This window comes from Macaca fascicularis, chromosome X (genome assembly GCF_037993035.2).
Source record: "Macaca fascicularis isolate 582-1 chromosome X, T2T-MFA8v1.1".
NCBI lineage: Eukaryota > Metazoa > Chordata > Mammalia > Primates > Cercopithecidae > Macaca > Macaca fascicularis.
This window is the reverse complement of record NC_088395.1, coordinates 31931089-31955495: the sequence shown is the minus strand read 5'-3', so window position 1 is coordinate 31955495 and position 24407 is coordinate 31931089. Positions and strand designations below refer to the sequence as shown.

The window sequence follows — 24407 nt, the reverse complement described above, 5'->3', positions numbered from 1 at the left end:
TCTTCTTCCTCACACACTGTCAAGCTTGAGCCAACAGAGTACCTTTTAATGGGCTGCCCAGAATAGCTTTTGATAGTTTAACCATTAATCAACACAAAATTCAAATGAGATATTCTCTGTGAAATCATCCTTCTCTCCTGCCTCCTGTCTCTCCATTCTTTCTCCAGGAGACAGAGGCCCTCCAGACTCCATGCCTTTGTAGTGTATTGTGTCTGTCTTTATTAGAGTATTCATCACTTGGTAATTGAATTCTGTGTTTAAATACATTTTTTTTCTTCCAGAATAAGTGCTCACGGAAGGGAGGGATAATTTGCCTATCATACTGCCTGGCATATAAAGGGCACTAAATAATTTTTCTTTTAACCATTAACCAACTAACCAATTCAACAGTTTTTTAAATGGGTGAAACCAGCTTTTACAATTTTTTAAATTCATGCTTCACCTGTAAAAATATATAGATGAATTGCAATCTGGAACTCTCAGTAATTTATATAAAAGTGATGAAAAAGACCAGGGCTTCAAATGTGTAGTTTTAATTCCAGCTTCAGTTCGTACAAACATTACAAAGTCACAGTATCTATTGTTTAAAAAGTGTCATCACAATGAAAAAATTAAAATGTCTGTCTAATAGAGATGCTCTAATGGACAGCTATGTGTAGACTTTAGAAGAATCTCCTACTCACACAGCCTTGGAGGCATAAGTTGGGAACACAGCAACTTGTGTGTTTGCCTTTCAAAGGAATGTCCCTTTCCCTTTCGTTGACAAACGTTATAAAGATGCCCCAAAACTTCTGTGGATTTCCACCGGGACATAAGGTCCTCTGCGTTTTCCTAACTTGTTTCTCTAAGTGGGGGTTCCCAAGGCCTGAGAATAGCTGTGTCTCAGTTCTCTCTTGGAAACGAGAGCCTAAAATGTTGCCACATCATCAGGAATGTAGCTGCATACTTAGCCAGAGCCAAGAGATGAACCCCACTAGCAAAGCCGTTGGGCTGGACAGAATTGTTAGCCATTTGGTGTAGGTCATTGCACTAGTTCCATTACACAGGTTATCTGGCAGGAATCCAGGCTTTGGAGGAAAGACGTTTTAATCCTGTAAATAAATGGCTGGAACACCATAGCAGTTGATTGTGTTAAGCCCTTATCCAAAATTGCTTTGTTAGGCTCTATTATATTGCTCATTATCTTGCTGTGAAGAAAATGAAGCTTACATCTGCTTAGGGTGACAGGGTATCCTGTTGTCATGGGATTTTCCACATTTTAGGCCTGTGTCACAGGCTCCCAATAAACCCTCAGAGAACATCTTTTGTGTTCACAGGCATCCAGGTGTCAGGCAGACACAGTCTTTGTCTCCTTTAAACTCAGTGACACGTTCAGGGCTGTGTATACTCCTCTATTCCCTGCCAGAGACAAAATGCTTATGGAACAGTCAAGTTAGAAGGGACCTCAGAGTTAATCTAATCAAATGTCTGCATTTTTCAGTTCCAAGGATACTCAGGATTCTACAAGTAGTGGCAGAGGTGGTATTAGAAGTCAGGTTGCCTGACTTCCAGTCCTCTGTTAGTTACTGTCCCCTCCCCTGCATGCAGCACTGGTGCAATCCCCCAACTCTCACTTCCCTTTTTTGCCACATGCCTCTCTCTTTCGTCCGCTTGATTACCCTGCCTATCCCTCCTGCAAGGGAAACTACCACCAGGCAAACTCGTGTGAGACCTGAGAATGGAGGCCACATCTTTTCCCTCCCTCCCTTTCCCATTTTTGTGTGTGACAGTAACATTATTCATGTACAGCTGTTCCTTTTTTCAGTACCTTCCCTGTCAGACCAGAAGTTAATGAAAAAATAGGGTTGTGTGGTATGCAGCCTGGGGGCCAAAAATGGTGGGCAAGCAGTGTGCTTCAAACAAACTTGTAGGGTTCTGGTTTCATGCACAACCTGGTTGGAGGACAGTTGCTAGAGGCCCTAGTATGAGAGATCAATTAAACATGGAGGTTAGAAATTAACCACATGGGATTAACATACATAAGGCTGCTTCATTTCAATAAGCCTAGGAAACACACTGGGGACAGCTTGTTCAAGATAAGCTAATATTTGATGCTCCTTCATAACACTTGCTTAAAATATTTCTTCAGCATTTGTTTAGTGGGGGCAAGAAAGTTTGATGTTAGTAAGAAAACCTCTTTACCTCTTTTATAAAAATAATCAACTTAGAAGATACACTAAAAGTCACGTGACTTTTGACATATATGGATGATCTTTCATGTAATATTTTTCTGCTATTCCTACTATAGAATAAATGCTGCTATTGCATTATTACAGAGCATAGTGTGAGCCACATATGTTATTTTAATCTTAATGGCCATATTAAAATAGTAAAAATAAACAGGTGAAATTTATTTGGTTATGTTTTATTTAACCCAGTGTATCTAAAATTGTATCATTTTGACATTGCAATCAGTATAAAAATATAGTCATGCCATGTGTAATGACGTTTTGATCCATGATAAACTATATATACATTGGTGATCTAATAGGATTATAATACATTCGATTTACCATACCCTTTTCTATGTTTAGGTATGTTTAGATACATGAGTACTTGCCACTATGTTAGAATTTCCTGTAGTATTCAGTACAATCACATGCTGCACAAGTTTGCAGCCCGGGAGCATTAGGCTATACCATATAGCCTAGGTGTGTAGTAGGCTATACCACCTAGGTTTATGTAGGTACTACACTATGATGTTTGCATAAGGATAAAATCACCTAACGACACATTTCTTAGAATATATTTCTGTCATTAAGTGATGCCTGAATGAATTAAAATATTTTGTATTCTTTTTTTTTTTTCAGTACTATGCCTTTGGAATCCAATATGTATTTTACAGCATTCATCTATTCCAAATAGGCACATTCTGGGTGCTCAATAGCTACATATGGTTAGTGGCTACCATATTAACCAGTGAAGTTCTATGCCCATCAGGGCTACATGTAATTTACAGGGTATAATAACAGTATTTTTAAAATTTATTTTTTTCTGGCTTTTATGTTGACATATCATTTCCATTTTTTAAATTTTAGTTTTATTTTCTTTCACTGTTTTTGGAAATGCACAACTTCTTGGAATGCAAATTAAAAAGATATAAAATAATGAGGTAGATAATTCGTTATTGCTAAACGTCTACCACTTGAAATATTCAAGTTTCAAATTTCAGCTAACTGCGATTGCAAGCTTCAGCTAGCTGGTCCCAGATGGATGGCCCAGCTAAATCAGACATTTGTACATACTGGCTACAAAGTGCCTCAAAAACAGGCCAGGAGGGTTGTGGATTTTTAAAAATTTCCACTGAAGGGTGCTGCCTTGTCCATTTTCCAATATGGGTAAATTAATGGATACTACATTTAAAAGTCTGTTTATTTCTCATATTGAAGCCCTGTACTGCCCTCAACAACTCACCCGTTAAAGCAGCTCTGAAATACAGGCTGGGCCAAGACTTAGATGGACTGGAGGTTGGGCCACAACTCCCTGAACACCTACAGCAGAGGTCAGCAAACTTTCTATAAAGGTCCAGATGGTAAATATTTTAGGCTTTGCAGGCCAATAGGTTTCTGCCACGACTACTCAACACCGCTATTATATATCAAAAGCAGCCATAATACATAACAACACATAATGGGCATGGCTGTGTCCCATGACACTTTATTTGGGGACACAAAGTTGAATTTCATATAATATTCATGTATCACCCACTTATTAACTATTTTCAATTTCTTAAAGTGTTAATTCTTAGTTCTCCAACTGTACAAAGACGTGGTGGCTGAATGTGATCAATAAGCCACAGTTTGCTGCCCTCTGCCCAAGTCTCCTGTTGAAATGGGGTTATGGCAACAATCTTGGCAGAATATATAACTATTTTGACGCCTGACTTTTGCCCTGATTTTTTTATTGTTTCCAAAGAAATCAAGTATTTTTCTTTTTCAAATTGATAGCCATATTCTCTTTTTTTCTTTGCTCTCTTCTCTTCTGGCTAGCAGAAAGAGATCAACCCATCTTTGACTCGTGTTCACTTTCCTCATACTGTTGCACAACTAGTAAAGCTACAAGTTAACATATGCCAATGCCAACTCTTCCCAATGTTGTGTTCAAAGCCTTCCTAAGCATCACCATTTCCAGGAGTAGCAATTCTATATGATATTATTATTTTACTTGTCAGTAAGATTAAAAGTCCCAGGGACATTGATTTCTTCTTTGTTAGCCATGTTTCATTGAGTGGATAAGCAATATGCATTTGCTTCATAGTATAAATAACAATAGTGCATCAAATTGCAACAATATGAATATTACACATAGAAAAGATAAATGTGAGTTATGCAGGTCATGCCATTTGATAGAAAATATTTTTTAATATTTATATGTTTAAACATGACAATATAATGATTCCATTCAGACGAAGGCAAAGGAATAGGATTTCTTTTCAGTGTGGTGGTTTTCTTTTTGTGTTTTGTTTTGTTTTTTAGAGAATGAGTTTTAGAGAAAAACAAGCTTTCTAGACAGAAAATATTGAAATTAAAAGCAGCAATTCATGGTCATATTATCAAAACTGTCAAATTGGTATATATATTTGAACACCACTGATTAGTTATTTTCTAAAATGCTATGCTTTTAAAAAAACATGAAGATTGGCAAGTTTTTTAGATGCATAAGCAAATAGTGTAGTATGGCTTGTAACACTGTTCAAGATAACTTTTTTGTAATGAGTATGGTCTTTCTCTGCCCTGTCTAATACATGTGGGTTTTGAGCATTGGAGATGTGGTAAGTGCAACTAAGGAACTGATATTTAAATTTTATTTAAGTTTAATAAATTTAAATTTAAAGTTATATTTTGATAAATTGTTTTTCTTTTTTCTTTCTTTCTTTCTTCTTCTTCTCCTTTTTTTTTTTTTTTTTTTTTTTTAAGACAGTCTCACTATGTTGCCGTCCAGGCTGGTCTCCAACTCCTGGGCTCAAGCAATCCTCCTTCCTCGGCCTCCCAGAGTGCTAGGATTATAGGCATGCACCACTATCCCACTATCCCCAGCTAAATTGTTTCTCAAATGAAACTTCTGAATTTGAGGATACGTGATCATGTGGTATAGTTTTCCCTTTTTTCTCCCCCTGAAGTCTGTATTCTGGAGTACAGTGATCTATATAAAAGTAAAATGAAGAAGAGTGTTTTTTTTTTTTAATTCTATTAAGAAACCAAATTTTAACAGACACCTCAGGGCCTAAATAAATATCAAGGTATTGTTATTTGTTATGGTTCTTGTTGCTTGGGTAAAATTGTATAGATCATGACTTAGTTTTCCTTGAGTTTTTATCAAACAAATGAACAAAACAAACAAAAATATTAAAAATGATATCTCCTACAAATCCAAGGGACATTTTTCTATATCAGCCAGGCTGCTGCTAAGGTCCTTCAAGCGAACAAGATCAAAGATTTCTGATGGGAGAGTGTGAGAATAAAGTAGCCCTTGTTTAGTGGTACTTTGTAGAGCCTTTGTTTAGAGTACGGCTGGGAGGGAGAGAGGGAGAAAAATACGGGGTTAATTTGTAACAACATATTCTGTGGCCTGTGTGTGTGTGTGTGTGTGTGTGTGTGTGTGTGTGTGTATGAGAGAGAGAGAGAGATTAAATTACATTTTAACTTCTTTGAATTTTATTGTCCTCAGGGTTTAAACAGTATGTGACCAAAATCACATTATGTAGTGAAGAGTGTGTGAGTAGGTGGATAGTTAGATGGATATAAATCCCTATAAAACCCATTTTAGAAGATTAATGAGAACTATTGAGGTTTGAGCAAATCAATGTCACCTATTCACTTCTATGTGTCTATTTGTCTATAAAATCCATTTTAGAAGATAAATGAGAACTATTGAGGTTTGAGCAAATCAATGTCACCTATTCACCTGTTTGTCTAATGCCTCCAGGAGCCATTAAAGGGCTTGTTACCTAATTTTAGGGTAGGTTTAGATCAAGGTGAACAGTCAAAAAATATTATCCATGTACTCATGTATATTATTAAATATTCTCTGACCATGGAGTTAGTTGCTTATACTGCAAACAAATAAATTAATGAATAAGAATGCTGCTCATGAACACCAAAGTTTATTGAAAAGTCAATATGATTTTAGTGTAGTAATAAGGGCAGAGTTCTCCAAGGACTGCAAACCTATTTATTGTATATCAAATTTTACTGACTTTGAAATCTTGCTAGAAATGTTCATTTACCCCATAATGTATTATGTTTGAGGTCTTAAGAAAAATAACAAAATCCACATGTGGTAATGAAGTGGTTATGCAATAAAACTAACATACACTGTGATTTGATACAGGGGACTTCACTGTTATTATATACTTAAAAGTGAAAACAATGTAGGAAATATAGATCTATAAACATCGTAAGTAAAATCCACATACTTTGAAAAGGAAATCCACTTACTTCTAAAGCAATATTCTAAAAGCTATGCCACTGGGGGCTAACTGTCATAAAAATGATTTGTAATTAGTCACTTTTACATTGTATATGGATTTATAGTTTTAAAATATCTGGTGACATGTAACCACAATGTATTTTTCAGTCATATATTCATTATTATTTTATTAAATTTCCAGAGGGAGAGAAAAGAAACGACCTCCTAGTGAGGGATATTTTACCATGAGACCAGTTGTAAAAATAATCGAGTATTGTGCGTGGGAATATATCTTTGCTAAGTCTGGTTCTCCAGTGACTTTAATGTATTGTTGGTAAAATACGAGTGAGGCAAAAATGAACTCTCCAAATATTTCATACTACATGCATTTTATCCAAAAGAAGATAATGGTTTACATGAATTATTTAATTGGTATTACTAATTTGGGGGAGGTTTTTTTGGTTGTGGGCAAGAGAGTATTTGCTTAAAATGCATTCAGAGTGTGCTGTTATTTAGCTATTTTCAACGTAGAGGGATATTGACATTAGAGACTTATATGTAGCCATACAATGGTCAACTGCAATCAACTACAGAAGCAATATAGGGCAGCAGTTGTAACAAAATAGCTACTAGGTAAATATTCATTGAATTAATTCCATGGATATTACCACGAATGCTGCAATTAATTAATACCTAGTCCTGTCTCCAGCCCCAGAATCCATGACATCAAGGTCACTGACAGAAAACATACCAAGAATTTTATTCCTTAGTCCTCTTGATTGACCAGATTCTACCCTCTTCTACTCTGTGTTCCTCAAATCAAATTTCACTAGCCCAGCTGCCAAGTAACACCTGTTCTGACTGTGCTAATGAACTTGGATATTCACACATAGACTAAAATGAGAAACAGAGTTAGAAATGTCGTGTATAAGAACATAAGCGTTTTCAAGAGATTTACCTTCTCTTTTCTGTTTTATTAGCAAATGATTGATTGTTTTGTATGATTGTTCATTTAACAAATGCTATATCACGTAAGAAAAGTTACTAATGGTATATAAAGATGTAAAATTCAATTGTGGCTGTGTGTATGTGTGAGTATTCTAGCTTTTGGGGAGAGACAAGAAAGAAGACATAAGTTGGAAGAGAATAGTAAAATAAAGAAAAAAGTAATAACTGACTGTCTAATGAAGTAGCCCAGGTAATAAATGGTAGAGTTTATTAGATAGAATCATTATTTCCTTCCAGAGGGATCAGACAATTTTCTCTGAGGAGGTGGCACTTTTATTGCAAAAATGTGAAAGACTGGGAAGAGTTTTATACGTGTCGATAAGGAAGAGAGATATTTTATTGAGGGAAAAGAAGACATTTTAATGGCAGAGTACACAATGTCAGAGGAACAGACCAAAAGAAGTGATCTGGTTTTTTTTTAATAAAGGCAGGCTGAAGAAGTTGGAGGCTATTGGAAATCAGTCATACAATTTTAAGCAAGAGAATCAATGAATGGCAATTTTGAAAACTGAATTTGATAGTGGCAAGGAAAATAGGGTTCTATCATCCCACTTACTTTCAAAGTTATGAAGAAATTGTAGTAAGGTCCAATCAGTACCTAAAGGAATTTATTTTGAGAAATGCTGTAAACAAAAAGCAAACTTTCTACTGCACGCATATAGTATATTTTCTCAAAGTCATATAGCTAAAGGGAATGAGAGGTAAAATAGTATAGTGGTTAACAGGATGGGCTTCAAAGCCTAACTTCTTGGGTTCAAATCCTAGCTTGGTTATCATTTAACAGCTATCTGACCTTGTACAAGTCGCATGCATACAATGGGAACGATAACACTACCTGTATTATGGAGTTGTTATTAGATGTTGTTGATAGATATATATGCTTGGCACATTTTAGGTACTACATACATATACCTATTTCTATAGAAGCACACGTGTACCTGCATTTAAAATAGCGATTTTCTTTTTTAAAAGAAGTATATATTCGTTGCAGAAATTTTGTTTGAAATTTTAAAAGTAAAATCTCTGGCCTAAGTGCAATAAAATGTTTTAGACTTTAGATATGAACTACAAAAACCTGCCTCATCCACACCCAACCCCACTCCCAGAGATATTTCAATTTATTTGCTTGCTATCAGTAATGAGAAAACCTAATTCACCACACAATTTCTGTTATATGAGACTATTGTATTGCAGTGCAAGATAGTGTTTTAAATCTTTGTTAAATCAATAGGTGCAATATTACACCTCCCTATTTGAATTTTCCTAGTGAAGTTAAACAATTTTAATAGGCCTATACATGGGTCAGTTATAGTTCTTTCATAAATGGTCTATTCCTCATTATCCTTTTTAATTGAGTATTTGTCTTTTTTTCTATGGGTTTGTGAGAATGTTTTTATTTCAAGAGCGTTTGTCAAAAAGATGAATCATTTTTGCCTTTTTCTTTTGCTTAGTTGATTTTTTATGTAAAGAAATTTTATACTGCTATGAATGTAAATCATTACTTTATGGCTTTTAATTAAAATTATAAGAATAGCCTCCCATATTTTCATTACTTTTACAGTTCAATTTTTTACATGTAACATTTCATTCATCTGGTATTTAGTTAGGAATTGTATGAGACAGGATTTTAAAATTAGGTTAAAATTTAATCAAGTTATCATATTTTTAAGTACAAAAGTTTCCAAATTCAGCATTTACATTAAATTTTTTGAAAAAATGCTAAAAAAATCATGTAAATTGTTACTTATTTGAATTGGAAATTCTGTATTACTATTTTTAATCTTTATAACAACTTATGTTATCTATGCTTCTATTATAAAATAACAAGCCTGCCAAAATAGAGAAGATGCTTATCACAATTATATCATGATCATTTAAACATGATTTTGGATTAAACATAACCCAAAAATGCATTTGATAAGCAATCTAACTCTTCTTATAGTCCCTATTAAATTAACAAATGTCAAACAGTAATGTTTTAATTTTCAAAATATTCATATTAGTATTCATTTTCAAAATATGTTTACTTGCATGCATTTCATTTATATTATTTCTTATTGAAGTTGACTTCTAAATGTATATTGCTTTAGTGATAAGTATTAAGGGTATAGATTGTACTCACGCAAATAACTTTTGAAAAGCGTAAGTTTAAATAGATGCATTTATCAAATGATATCACTTTTGAAAGATACCGGAAAGTAAGTTTTGAGAGGGAAGAGGGAAGGAAAGAGTAGAATATGAAGTCAGTAAAACCTGGATATTTAGTGCCATCTTTGTTACTTACTAGTAACCTTATGAATTTTATTTATATCGTTGATCCTTAATATCCTCACTTGATAATTTTAGAAAATGTTATGTACTTCATAGGATCATGGGTAGAATAAGAAAGTGAATATAAGTAAAATCCATCATAAAGTACCTGAAATATGTTACAAACCTAAGTTATAATAGTAATTTTATCATGGCTAATATTTCAGAGGAATAGCCACCCAACCAGTACTACTTATTATTTATTTCTATTTAATGTATAAAACACATAAAATAATATTCTGTCTGTGTGGTAACTTTGAAAAAGGACCAAAAATATTAAAAATTAAATTAAAATCATGTCATGTATAATTTGTAATACTCCTCTAAAGGTTAATAAAGTGTGCATATATTTCATTCACATTCACAAATATGAAAATCTATGTGTAAATTTTTAAATTTTCTGAAAGATTGACAAATAAAAATTGTATTATTGTCACGATATAAACGCGATATTGTGAAATAAACATTGTGGAATGACTAAATCAAGCTATAGAACATATTCATTACCTTACATACTTATTGTTTGTGGTAAGAACACTTAAAATCTACTTTTAGTAATTTCCACATATACGTTATTGTTACTAACAGTAGTCACCATGAGTTACAATAGATCACTAGGATTTATTCCTCCTGTCTAACTGAAATTGTGTATCTTTTCATCAATATCTCCCCAATCACCCCACCCCCTAGGATCTAGTAACCACCATTTTTCTCTGTTTCTCTAAGTTTGACTTTTTAAGATTTCACATGTAAGTGAAATCATGCAGTATTTGCCTTTCTGTGCCTAGCTTATTTCACTTGACATCATGTCTTCCAGTTCAATTCATGTTGTTGCAAATGACAGGATTTATTTCTTTCCTAAGGCTGAATAGAATTCCATTGTGTTTATATGCCACAATTTCTTTAACCATTCATTTATTGATGGACATTCAGGTTGATTCCATATATTGGCTATTGCAAACAGTGCTGCAGTAAACATGAGAGGGCAGATATCTCTTAAAAATACTGATTTCAATTCTTTTGGATATATGCCTAGAGATAAGATTGCTAAATCATATGGTAGTTCTATTTTTAATGTTTTGTGGATCTTCCATACTGTTTTCCACAATAATTATACTAATTTACATTCCCATCAACATTGTACAAGGGTTTTCTTTTCTCCACATCCTTGCCAACACTTATCTTTTGTCTTTTTGATAATAGTCATTCTAACAGGTATAAGATGATATCTTATTGTGGCTTTGGTTTGCATTTCCCTGCTGATTAGGGATGATCATCATTTTTTTTTCATATGCTTGTTAGCCATTTGTATGTTTGCTTTAGAGAAATATCTATTCAGGTCCTTTGCTGTGTGTCAATACTGATATGTAAAATATGTATGGAAAATCAAAACCATAATTTATTTTTATTATATTTTTAATATGTCATGAATATTTTTCAATGTAACAGGATGTTTTTCATGATATTTATTTTAATAGATGCAACATATTTCATTATATAAATGCAGTTCTATTTGGGGAGATTTCGTTTCACTCTTTCACTAGAGTAACATAATCGAACATTCTTGTCATAGGCCTCTGTGTTTATCTCTGATAGTCCCCTAGGAAAATTCATAGAAGTAGAATTTTGGAGTTGAAGGTAATGAAGACTTTTAAAGTAGTTTTATGAAATTTTCTAAACAGAAGTATAAAGACACATAGAAAAGTACACAAATTATAAGAATAGAAATTCAGGGATTTAAAAAAAAAAAAGAAACTTAATGTATCCATGTTACTACCACCGAGATCAAGAATTAGAACATTACCTCAGGAGCCCCTCTCATGTTCCCTCCCAGTTATTAACCTCTCCCCTGCCACCACCCTCTCCCAAGGTAAGCACTCTTTTGACTTCTAACACCTAGATTAGTTTTGACTCTCTTTGAAATTACTGTAAACAGAATCATCTAGTATATGCCCTCGTATTTGACATGTCATGCTCAACATTATTTTTGTGATATTATTCTATGCTATTGCCTGTGCCATAGTTAGTTTAGTTTTTCTGTGTATGATATTCTATTGTGTGAATATGCCACGGTTTATCCATTCTCCTAATCAATGGACATTGGGTTGTGTCTATTATGGGGCTATTATGTGCATATATTTATTTTTAATATACATGGAAGTAGAATGGCTGGGTCATAAGATGAGTACATTTGGCTTTGGAATAACCAAAAAACAGCTTTTCAATGTGGTCATTTCGATTCATTTTCACCAGCAGTATATAAGATGTCTAGTTGATCCACATATTCATCAAGAGTATGTATTTTCAACCTTTATCCTTTTAACCATTTAGGTAAATGTGAAATGGTATTTCATTGTGTTGTAATTTGCAATCACCTGGTGATTAGTGCCATCTTTATATCCTCTTATGTGAAGTCATTATGCAAATCTTTTGCCCGTTAAAAATAATAGTTTTCTTTTTCTTACTGATATAGAAGTTGGATACAAGTCCTTTGTCAGTTCTATGCATTGCGAATATCTTTTTTCAACCTAAACTTTGCTTTATTTTTTTCTCTTAACAATCTTTCTTGATAAATGGAGTTGGATTTATCAATCTTCTTTATGGCTAGTGCTTTTTATGTCTTGTTTAAGAAATAATGTTACCCTAAAATTGTTGAGATTTTTTTCTATATTTTCTTTTGAAAACTTCATTTTTTTTGCCTTTTACATTGAGGTCTACAAACAATCAAGAATTGATGTTTTGTGTATGATGTGGACAGTCAAGGTTCATGTTTTTCAAATGACTAATCAGTTAACTTGGTACTATTTACTGAAAAGATAATCCTTTTCCCACTTATGTGACACCATTGTATAAATTAGGTAACGTTATATAGATGATTTGTTCTCACTTCAATCCCACACAGGCTTAATTATAATAAATATTCATGTCTGGTGGCAAACATTGTTAAACTTTGTTATTCTTCAAAATTGTCTTGGATATTCTTAGCCCTTTGCACTTACATATAAATCTTAGGATTGGCATGTCAATTTCTACTAAGAAATAGTTGCTACAAGTTTGATTGGAATTGCACTGAATTTATAGATTATTTGAAGAGGGCAGATATCTTTACAGTATTGGACTTTCTAATTCATGAAGAAGGTGTATTCCTCTATTTGTTTACATTTTCTTCAATGTCTCAGTAGTGTTTGTAGTTTCCATGGTAGAAGCTTTACTTTTTGGTCGGAATTACCAAATTACTACCAACAAATATAGTCATGAATTGCTTAACAAATGAGATATGTTCTGAGAAATGTGTCATTAGGTGATTTTGTCATTGTACAATCATAGAGTGTACTTACACAAAGATGGATGGTATAGCCTACTGCACACCCAGGCTATGTGGTATAGCATATTGCTCCTAGGCTACAAACCTGCACTGCATGTGACTTTACTGAATACTGTAGTCAGTTGTCACACAACAATATTTGTGTATCTAGACACAGAAAAGGTACAGTAAAAATACAGTATACACATGATAAAAATTAGTACAGATGCATACGGCACTTAACATGAATGGAGCTTGCAGGACTCAAAGTTGCTCTGGGTGAGTCGGTGAGTGAGTGGTATTGGTGAGCAAATGTGAAATCTAAGAGATTATTATACAGTACCATACCGTTTATAAACACTGTACACTTAGGCTACACTAAATTTATGAAGACACATTTTTTTTCTTTTTCTTTCTTTCTTTTTTTTTTGTAATTTTAGTAGAGACAGGGTTTTACTGTGTTAGCCAGGATGATCTCGATCTCCTGACCTCGCAATCCACCCGCCTCGGTCTCCCAAATTGCTGGGATTACAGGTGTGAGCCACCCCACCTGGCCCATTTTTTTTCTTTAATGATAAGTTAACCTTAGCTTATGGTAACTTTTTTACGTTATAAACTTTTTTTAAGTTTTTGACTCTGTGATAACACTTAGCTTAAAACATAAACACATTGAACATCTGTACAAAAATATTTTTATATCCTTATTGTATCAGCTTTTTTATTTTTAATACTTTGCTGTTTAAGCTTTTCTGTTATAAAGTAAAAACACAAACACGCACATGAGCCTAGGCCTACAAGGGTGAGGATCATCAATATCACTGTCTTCCACTTTCACACGCTGTCCCCCACTGGAAGGCCTTCAAGGGCAATGAAACATTCCTGAAACTACTATCTCATATGATAACAATGCCTTCTTTTGAACTACTTCCTGAAGGACCAACTGGAGGCTGTTTTACAGTTAACTTATTTTTAATAAGTAGAAGAAGTACATTCTAAAATAACAATTAAAAGTATAATAAATGCATAAACCAATAACGGTCATTTATTATCATTATCAAGTATTGTGTACCGTACATACTTGTCTGTGCTATATTTTTATACAACTGGCAGTGCAGTAGGTTTGCTTACACCAGCATCACCACAAACATGAGAGTAATTCATTGCACTATGACATCACTAGGTAATAGGAATTTTTCAGCTCCATTGTAAGCTCATAGGATCACAGTCAGTCTGTTGTTGATTGAAATGTGGTGAATGACTGTATAATAATTAGGGCTCCAATGAAGATCATAAAATTGCTTGTTTTCCAGAACTTTGACAAATACCTTTTACAGAAACTAATCTAATAGATAAATAATAGTATATCATTGCTGTTTTCATTTGCATTTCACTGATTACTAACTGTTTGGATTTTTTCTTGTTTATTGGCTGTTTATATTTTTTGTCAATTTCTTTTTATGTTCTTTATCCAGTTTTCCAGTAGATTTTTCCTTTTTTATTCATTAAAATATTTTTTATGTACTGAAATTATTACTCTGTGTCTAATATATGCTGCAAATATTTCCAGTTGTCATTTGTTTACATTTTGATTATTGGCTTTAATTTATAGATGAACAATATACATGCTATATTCAATCTTTTTTAAATTCTTTTTTTCTTCTAAAGGGCTTCCCCACACCAATATTTTATTCCAGTTCTTCTTCCTATTTTTATGCTTAACACTTTAATTTTTCTAAATTTTTTTGTGTTATGAAATCCATCTTAATATGTTTATTTCTAAAACAGACACTTTTGTTTATCTTGATATTAAAACTTCTATACATTTGAAATTAACATTCAGAAATTGAAAGAATAAGGAAAATAATCTTGTGTGAAATTAGGTCAAGATTTGCTTAGATACTAAATTAACCCGTAAGAGAATTGAACGTGTTTAATTGTTTTATTTCACCACAGGGAACATGTTGTATGAAGAGCATGGTTTTATAATACTTAAAAGGATTATTAGAAAAATGATGTATTTTACTGGTCAAGTTTTTGTGTCTATACTTCGATGTGAATGCAAAATAGTAAATATAAAAGTAAATTAATTTAAAACACATAGAATCTGATACAAACCTTACTCTTTTCCCATGTTATACATTACTTATACCTGTTATATTTTTCCATGAACTGTTTGGAATACTCTCAATTCCTAGAAACTGTTTTAAAGTGGAGAAGAGCACAAAAGATTATGTGTTAAAAGTACTTGATTTCCACCCAACCATTAAGAGATATTGCCAAAGAAAACTATTGAGAGCATTTTTCACTGATGGCATTAGATATGTTATACCAGAATAATAATGATTCATTATTAAAATATGCAAAGTGTAATTTCTCAACAACATTTTGTGGTAGGAAGATGAGCTAGTACAGTAGTTTTCCTTATTAAATAATGTTTTACAAAAGTAATTGACATGGTTTGGCTGTGTCCCCCCCCAAATTTCACCTTGAATTGTAATAATTCCTACATGTCAAGGGTGGGGCCAGGTGGAGATAATTGAATCATGGATAAGGATCCCCCATACTGTTCTCCTGATAATCAATAAGTTTCACAAGATCCGATAGTTTTATAAATGGGAGTTCCCCTGAGCAATCTCTCTTCCCTGCTGCCATGTAAATGTGTTTTTGCTTCTCCTTTGCCTTCTGTCATGATTGTGAGGCCTCCCCTACCATATAGAACTATGAATCCATTAAACCTCTTTCCTTTATAAATCACCCAGTCTCAGATATGTCTCTATTTGTAGTATGAGAGCAGACTAATACAGTAATGCATTTACACTGTTCAAAATATAAAAGGTACAGTTAAAAATATCTCAGCCTACCCATCATCTGCTCTACCCTCACCAAGCACTGACCTTAATTCTAGAAACAAATCTACAAAATAAATTCCTGGGAATAAAATTTCCGGGTCAAAGGTTACATGCTTTTCATAGATATGGCCAAACTACCTTCCACAAGAGGTACACAAATGTATGCTTCCCATCAGCCGTGTAGAAGAGTCTGCATTTTCCCATAGCCTTGGCAGCATAGTGTATTTGCAGACTTGAATTTTTGCCAGTGCAATAGATGAAGCTCTAATTTTCATTTCTCTCATTATTACCAAGGCTAAGCTTCTGTTCATGCATTTAAAATCCTTTGTATTTTCTTTTCTGTGAACTGTCCTTATCTTTTGTCCAATTTTCTTTTGAATTGTTGGCCTTTTTCATATTAACTTGCAGAAGCTCTTTTATGTGTTCAGAAAATTAGTCCCTTAACTTAGATATGAGTCACAAACATTTATTTTTCATAATTGTTCATTTGTTTTTGATTCTGCCTATGGCTTTTTTGGTCATGCAGAAGCTTTTGATTTTTTATATAGTCCAGTTTAGTGATATTTTTGTCTGTTAATTAAAGTTGTTTAACTTGAGGATACAATTTACTTTTTTTGTGTGGTTGACTACTATAGACATATACTGCTTCTTACATTGAAAAAATAATAATCCTGAATTTGGAAATTGCTTTTAACAAACTTTTGTTGAAGGTCTATCATATTTAGGAACAGAGCTTGTTTGACTCAGAAATCAAAGGTCAGTGAGAAGGATCGATGTAAATAAAAAGTTAAATAGCATGAGGTAAATGTTATGATGATGGGAAAGACAAGGTCTGAGAGGATAAACCTAAAGCAACATCATAATTAAGCTGAAAATTTCTTCTCATGATAAGCTATCATTTCAGTATTCCAGATATTAGTCAAATCTGACCCATTACACTGGTTTTTTTGTTTTTGTTTTTGTTTTTGTTTTTGTTTGTCAGGAATTGTTTTACCTCTATTACAAGGAAGGGATAGTATGGGAGGATGATAAGGAAACCAGCAATCTGAGTTAAACGTTACACAGATTTCTGTGCTTATATATGAAGCCTAAATGAAACGTGAACAATTTCATGATAGATAAAAAGGAGTTCATCCCTCAGTTTTAGAGAGTTTAGGAAAATATGATGGCTATTATCTCAGTAGCTTCAGAGTCTAGAGGCTTTTAGAGGTTGTTAGTTGAAGCTGTAAAACGCTTTTTACGTCTACTTGTGAGTAGAAAATGATCCAATAAAAATAAAATGTTTAGTTACCTCCTTTAAAATTCTTGAAAAATAAGTTGAGGACATTATTAGATCATGTGTTACAGACGTAGGATTATATTTGTAACATCACCTAAATCACACACACACACACAGGAAAGTTCAGCACCACGGGTGTAGTTATGGATGTGAACTCACAAAACACAAATCGAGCAAAGAGAACAATATCTCAATTCATGATTCATGGACATTCTGTGCTACCTGAAACACAGTGCTTCTTTTGCCCAGCTCTCACCCACACAGGGAAAGGCTGCCAGGAATGAGAGACAAGATGTGTGCAGGTTACCTTCAACAGGAGCCACCACCTGTATTTCCCATCAATCTTTTACACCATTGTAGTCACGTGGATCCAAGGACTGTATTCCAACTGACAGCTCCCGCAATGAGGTGCAGTTCCACACAACAAAGGCAGGCCGAGCATCTCCCATTCATCTTAAAGTTAGTGTTTCCAAGGAAACAGTGCTGTGGGAGCCTAGGGTCAGTCCCAGACTGACCTGCAACAGTCCAGGCTGGATGTTAATCCTTTACTTATACATTCTCATGAATTTTTCACAACATATATGCATGCATTTACAAAGTGTTTCAATGTACATATTGTTTACATATACAATCTTGTTTAAAATTCATTTTTCTATACATTGATTTTTTTCTCCACAACTTTTTCTTTTTCATCTCCTAACTCTTGTATCCAATTAAAGAATGTACTTATTTAAAAAGTATCTAAAACAATTGTTCCAAAGCATGTGACATTGATTATGTGACACACTAGTATATTATCTAGTTTATTTTTAAAATCTTCTCTATTATTATTTGTAATATTATATTATTATGGAACAGATGTATATTATAAAATTTTATTCATATTGCAGTATAATATTTTGTATTACAATGGTATTATTAATAGTCTCATAAAGAGCTATCATTACAAGTTTAAATTCTTTATTCTGGGTTGTTGGTTTTAACTCTTGACATTCTGAAGAAAATAGCTTTACTCTTGTTTATTCTGGCCCTTTTTTTTTTTTTTTTTTTTTTTTTTTGTAGAGATGGGGTTGTTGCTATGATGCCCAGGCTCATCTCAAACTCCTGGGCTCAAGCAATTCTTCTGCCTCAGCCTCCCAAAGTGCTGGTGTTACAGGCATGAGCTACAGTGCCCAGCCTATCCTGGCTCTTTATTTACTTGTAAGCTTGAGCAATAATCACTACTATTTAATAACTTTATTGTCATTCACTATCATGCAGAGTATTGCTCTAAGGTATGTTCAGGGATGACTTTATTGAGTCCTAACAGTAATCCTATGAAGTAGGTGTTATCATTGTCCCCAGTCTATAGAGGAGGCATTGAGAGTTAGAGAAAACTGGGCTAAAATGTTAGGCAAGAACTAGAACAAGAATTGAAATCCAAGTGGCCTAACTCTAGACCTCACAATGTTTAATACCATGTCATACTGCTTCCTAACCTATTTAATGATTTTTCAGCCCCAACATCATCATCCACGTGTGGTAGTGGGATCATAATAATATCTATATCATAGCATTGTTGGATGCATTAAGGAAGTCTACAAAAGTGAAACTTCCAAGGACGATGCTTGACATACACTGATCTCTTAATAAAAATTACCTATAATCTTTCTGTTATAGTCTACTCTAATCCAAATGTTCTTTTTACTTCCCATCTCAAGCACCTGCTTCTGTTTACTAGGACTCACAAACTATAGCTCACAAAAACATATAACTTACCAATTTTCCTTGTACATAAAAGGACTTCCTTTTACAGTCTTCCATGACATAAAAGAAAGCTAGAAGCAAGTATAGTAGAAGAAACGATTGCTATACAAACAAAATTATAGTTGGTTTGGTTTTAATTTTAGGATGCGCACTGAATAAAAATCACTCATTTGGGATTTAGAAGACCTGTGTTATATATCTGGTACTAATGCTGAATAACTTGGCTTATTCATTTTTATAACTACAAAGGAAGTGTGTCTGGCATATAATACACAACAGACCAGTATATTTAGTAACTGAGTGAATAAATGAAATACGTACTTCTTTACTTTATCAGTTGCAGTTGGCTTTGCATTTGTGTAAGGTGTGTGTTTTGCAATTCCAAAACGGCATTAGTTTCTTTAAAGCAAAGAATTTTTGTAGCTTGTTAATGAATAATTTCTAATACATTGGTTAAATACCAACATGTCATATATGTAAATAGTCAATATTAATCTGCTAAAATAACAAAAATCAGTCAGATTCTGCAACATTTCATGATAAATAACTTTTGAAAATATATTTTTAAACATTTTGGCTTACGCCTTGAGAATTATTTACCTTTTTAAAATGTATTTTCCTTTCAGGTTTCCAGAGCTTTACCTGAGAAACAAGGAGAAATTGAAGCTCAAATAAAAGACCTTGGGCAGCTTGAAAAAAAGCTTGAAGACCTTGAAGAGCAGTTAAATCATCTGCTCCTGTGGCTGTCTCCTATTAGGAATCAGTTGGAAATTTATAACCAACCAAACCAAGAAGGACCATTTGACATTAAGGTAGGGACATGTTGCTTTAAATATTTTTTCTTTTTTGAGAAAAATGGCAATATCACTGAATTTTCTCATTCTGTATCATTACTAAAGAAAAATTATGACTTGTTAAAGCATGGTAAGGAAGACTTTATTCAGGATCACCGCAATAGGCACGGGTACCACTGCAATGGAGTATTACAGGAGGTCGGGTGGAGAGAGATTGGGCTCAACTCCAAATACAGCACAGGGGAAGTAGGAATTTGTAGCCAAGGAGCAGGGCAGGAGTCAGTAGATGGAAAATTAAGAGGAAACATCAGGGGTAAGTGGGATTCTGGCTAAACCAACCTCACAGGATTCTTGCTGAAGATGGGCCAGGGTTATCAGACAACCCCCGGGGAATGGTAGAGAACACTGAGGATGATCAGGTACCAAGGGTAAAGGGTTCTTGCAAAACTGACAGCCTTCTTTGCTGAAACTGGATTTTACAGGGGAGTGCAAAGATAAGCCAAGGTGAAGGCTCAGAAGCCTGACTAAAGTTTAGTCAAGCAGGGAATCTTTGTCATCATCATCACCATTGTCGTCATAATGTTAATAATAATTATTATTTTACTAGAATATGCTACTTTTTCCTCGACATTTACTAGAAATAAGGTCTTCATTAAATTCATATTACTAGAACGCCTGTGTCATATTTGTTACTATGATACATTTTCTATCCCTGTTTTAATTGTGCTTAATACATATTCATAGATTCCTTATCCAAAATTGAAGTTGTTTATGAGATTAGGTTCCTAAAATATAATGTCTGGGCTCTTTTGTAGACATTGTAAAGCCCTCTCAGACTGACTACACTTTACCTTTCTATCTTCTCATTCTGCCAGCAATCTCCCCATATAGTCTAGCCACATCAAATTACTTGGTAACTTTCCATCCATGTAATTTCATGTCATACCTGTGATCTTGGATTTTCTCTGTTCTTTAAATGACTTCTTTCAGTTTATTTTGATATAACGAATTTTCTTCCATTTTTTAGGAATGAATTCAAAGTCATTGCCTCTTCCGAGTTTTCTTCCGTACCCCAAGTAGAGTTAGAATCCCTTTTAGGATTTCTTATAAACCTCTTTATGCATCTCCCATTGTTCATATGTTGATTTACACTTCAATTTTATACATCTGAATATTTCATTACAAATCTGCACAGTTCTTTGAGTGCAGAGGGTATTCTCTTATTTATCTCTGTTTCTCCACTCATATCAAACACATTCAGTCCAGGATCCAGTAAATGATGGTTACTTGTAAGTGTTTTTAAGTCAATGGATAAAGATGGTACCAGGGCACCCAGAATACTAATGAGATGCTGCAGGTAAGCATAGGGCTTTAGACAGTCCTGCCAATTGAACACCACTATCTCCTTCTTTTAGTGTCCTTGTAAATGCTGAAGTGATCCTCTTTTCTCCCTTTCAAGGAATCTATTCCAAAGATTCTTTCAATATGCTGCCCTGTTTTGCGTCTCCTTATTGGCCAAAATCTTTAAGTAGCCAATCAAATAAACCAAATCATTGAAATTACAATCTATTAATGAATGTATTGTTGGGCAACTTCAGAGTGAAAAAGATGAGTAACATTTTTGAGTAGTTTTTCTTTTATTTAGTTGACTTTAATTGCTAAATTTATTTACTTTCCAGGATTGTAAAAACATAACATTTTCATCTCCATTTAACTGTTGTTTTGCTAGAACTGAGAGCAAAGGAAAAAGGAAGTTTGAGAATATTCTAGTGAAGAGGAAGTAAAAGTTTGGGGAAGATGGGCATGAGTGACAATAAGGAGATAGAGAGAAGTTTGCTACAACTAAAATGAGTTAGATTAGCAAAATGTTCTCCACTATGTTTACCTTACTTCCTCCTGACACTTATGTCTACCATTCTGATACCTACTCCCCAAGAGCAGATGGTACTGTGGAAGTCTCAAGTAGACATCATTTCACCAGGACAAAACTCAGCCTGCTCAGCCAGTGGCACAGTCTTGGGTTCAGTCTGATGATTAAGTTTATGAGACACAATAGGCTTTACGCAATAACAAATTTAGTTAGCTTTAAGAAATTATACAGGATGGGTAACAAAAGCCTGCACATTAAAGGCACAGGGGAGGTCTTGATACTGAGACGTGGCTTCTGATGTCCCACTGCCCTGCATTTTAGTCATATGTGATCACAAGGGGCAAGACTGGGTGAGTACAAAACACATCATCGTCTCAGGGGAGCCACCAGTTCTAGGATCCTGACCATTTCTCCACTTAGCTAGTACATAATGTACGCAGAGGTATTTGACTAGCTCCTATTCACCAGTACAACTACATCTCATGAATACTGATTTTTCATTGCTCAATAAACAACCCCAACAGGAAAGTGCAGTTACTTGGCCCAATACACAATAACCTTAGCCAAATTCTCAATTATCTTATATCCAGTATATTCTTAAAAAGTAATTGATGTAATATTGCAAAGAGGAAAGGCCATAAAGTCTTTCCTCCCAACCAGAAATAGCTTTTTGTAGCTCACGGTAAAAGCACATTCTACTCTTTTAAATGCAATCTTTGGTTAAAATGTGCCTCTTTATTATAGTAATTTTAAAAATACTCAATGCTAGCTATCTCTCTTCCTGGAATACATTTAAGAAAAGATTTTTTTAAATCGCTTTGTACAAATAGATCCTGTTGACTCAATCAAAATGACTTTAGTCCCAGTCTGTGCCCCCCAGAATGGTTTTCAACTACTGAAAACCCGCATAGGGTCTTTAATTGTCTATGGCCCATAGGGTTCTGCCAAATGGGTCCCTGCAGTTTGAAGTGAAAGCCATGCTCGGTTGTGTTAATCATTTTTCTTTATCAAAGCTACAAGTCATCACTCTCACTGCTGTGTATAGTTTCTGAGAGTCATGATATTTGCCTCCTGCAGCTTGTTTTAAATCACTGAGGGGAGAGGGAGCTGCTTTTTTCCTGGCAGAAAACTCCTTGGCTTCAGTCCCTTGAGCATATTCTGAGATTTTTATCTCTGGAGTGCAGATTTCAAAAATACTCTTTTAGCCTTTTTCTTCTGCTTGTGGCTGTGTCCAAGGTAGGGGGAGGGGAAACATAAAATCATAGATTTGATGACTTGAGAGTTTCTCCCAATAATTCTCAAACCCCTAGCTTATAATTAGGAAATGGTGACCTGTGTGAATAATAATTTACCTTGTTTTTTTATCCCTCTTTGTCTAGCTTCCATTCCTTGTCACTAATAAATGATTTATTAAGATTGCACAGGTTTTCTGATTTAAGATATGGGATATTAGTCCTTACAGCCTGCTGTATTCCTCTGTTTAAATAAATTAAACTATTTTTCCATTAAAGAAAGATGGGACACTAGACTTTGCTTTACTTAGTTTCAAACTATTGAACACCAAAAATAAAATGTTTGAGGAGTTTTGAGCCCATGCTCTTTTTTTTAACACAAGGAAAAAAAATTGCCTTTAATAAAATCTTAAGAAAGAGTTAATGCAAAGAAAGTAGATCTACAAACAGCCACACCCCTAGCTCCAAATCCTACATGTAAAGAAACTTGCTTTGTCTGGCCATGGTGGCCATGGCTGCCTCGGAAACAAAGGGTCTGAGGCCTTGCCATTCGGGTAGTTTGTTTTCTCTAGTCAAACTCTGAGCACACCTGTTAGAAAAATATGTAATATCCTCTGTGAACCTCAGTTTTGTCCGCTTGGTACTTCACGCTTATTGATGAAATGCAGCTAGCTGTGTAATGAAACCCAAATAAAAAAGGCTTTAAGGGCTGTGTTCTAATACATTGTTTATGCTGGAGTGAAAATTGACTGCACATTGCTTGGTTTGTGCAATTTACTCCCGAAATATTCCTATTCAGGAAATCCTGCAAATAGCAATATTCATCTTGAAAATCACCTCACAGAACCCTTAGCAAGCTGAGAAACATAATCAATGAGATCGTGATGTAGAGGGTGAAAATTAGGCGTAATCACAGCCCTTTCCCATCAGTCAGCCCACTAGAAGGCATGCCTTTGAATTTTGATTTTCAGATATACTCTCAGTTTAGACATAAAATATGTTGATTTCAGATTTCAGAAATGATAATTGAATGCTAAGATCCCGGGACCAGTTTAGAATTTCTATAAAGGGTCTTATGTTTTTAATCTTTGATGAATGCCTTCAATAATGAGCTAGAGGTATACTATTTATCTGACATAAGACTGACTACTGCTTTCCAAACTTTTTATTAAAATATGAGGTGTGGTAGGGCACATAATTTTATGTTAAGGCTTAGCGACTGAAATGCCTTCATCTTAATCACAGGGAGGGGTTTTTTTCCTCCCCTCTAGAATCACTTTCCTTGTGTGGTTTATAAATGAACATGAGATGTGGCTCTGCTGGCTCTTCCTTATAGTATAAGGAACATAATTGTCCATAATGACAAATCCATGTTGAAAACTACCAAAGGACTCAATTGTAGTGACTGATCATTAAAGTCATTGAACACTGCATGCGTTCACACTGCTATGAGTGTTGTCAAAGCAAAATTGCACTAGACAACAGGCAAGAAAGACTGTGTTCAAAACTTTTGCAACAGAGGAGAGAGATTGAACTCAATTCTGCTGAAACAAAAGGCAGGAAAACCT

General features: G+C 34.2%; 1 protein-coding gene across 16 annotated transcripts in view; it reads left to right on the top strand.

The window, feature by feature from the left end:
• DMD (dystrophin) overlaps positions 1–24407 on the top strand; it is a 2153717-nt gene that overhangs the window by 1354452 nt on the left and 774858 nt on the right. For all 16 annotated transcript variants that reach the window (XM_015443662.3, XM_065538825.1, XM_065538826.1 and 13 more), the window contains one exon: positions 19570–19755. In XM_015443662.3, coding sequence (XP_015299148.3) covers positions 19570–19755 — 186 coding nt within the window. The remainder of the gene's footprint in view (positions 1–19569; positions 19756–24407) is intronic.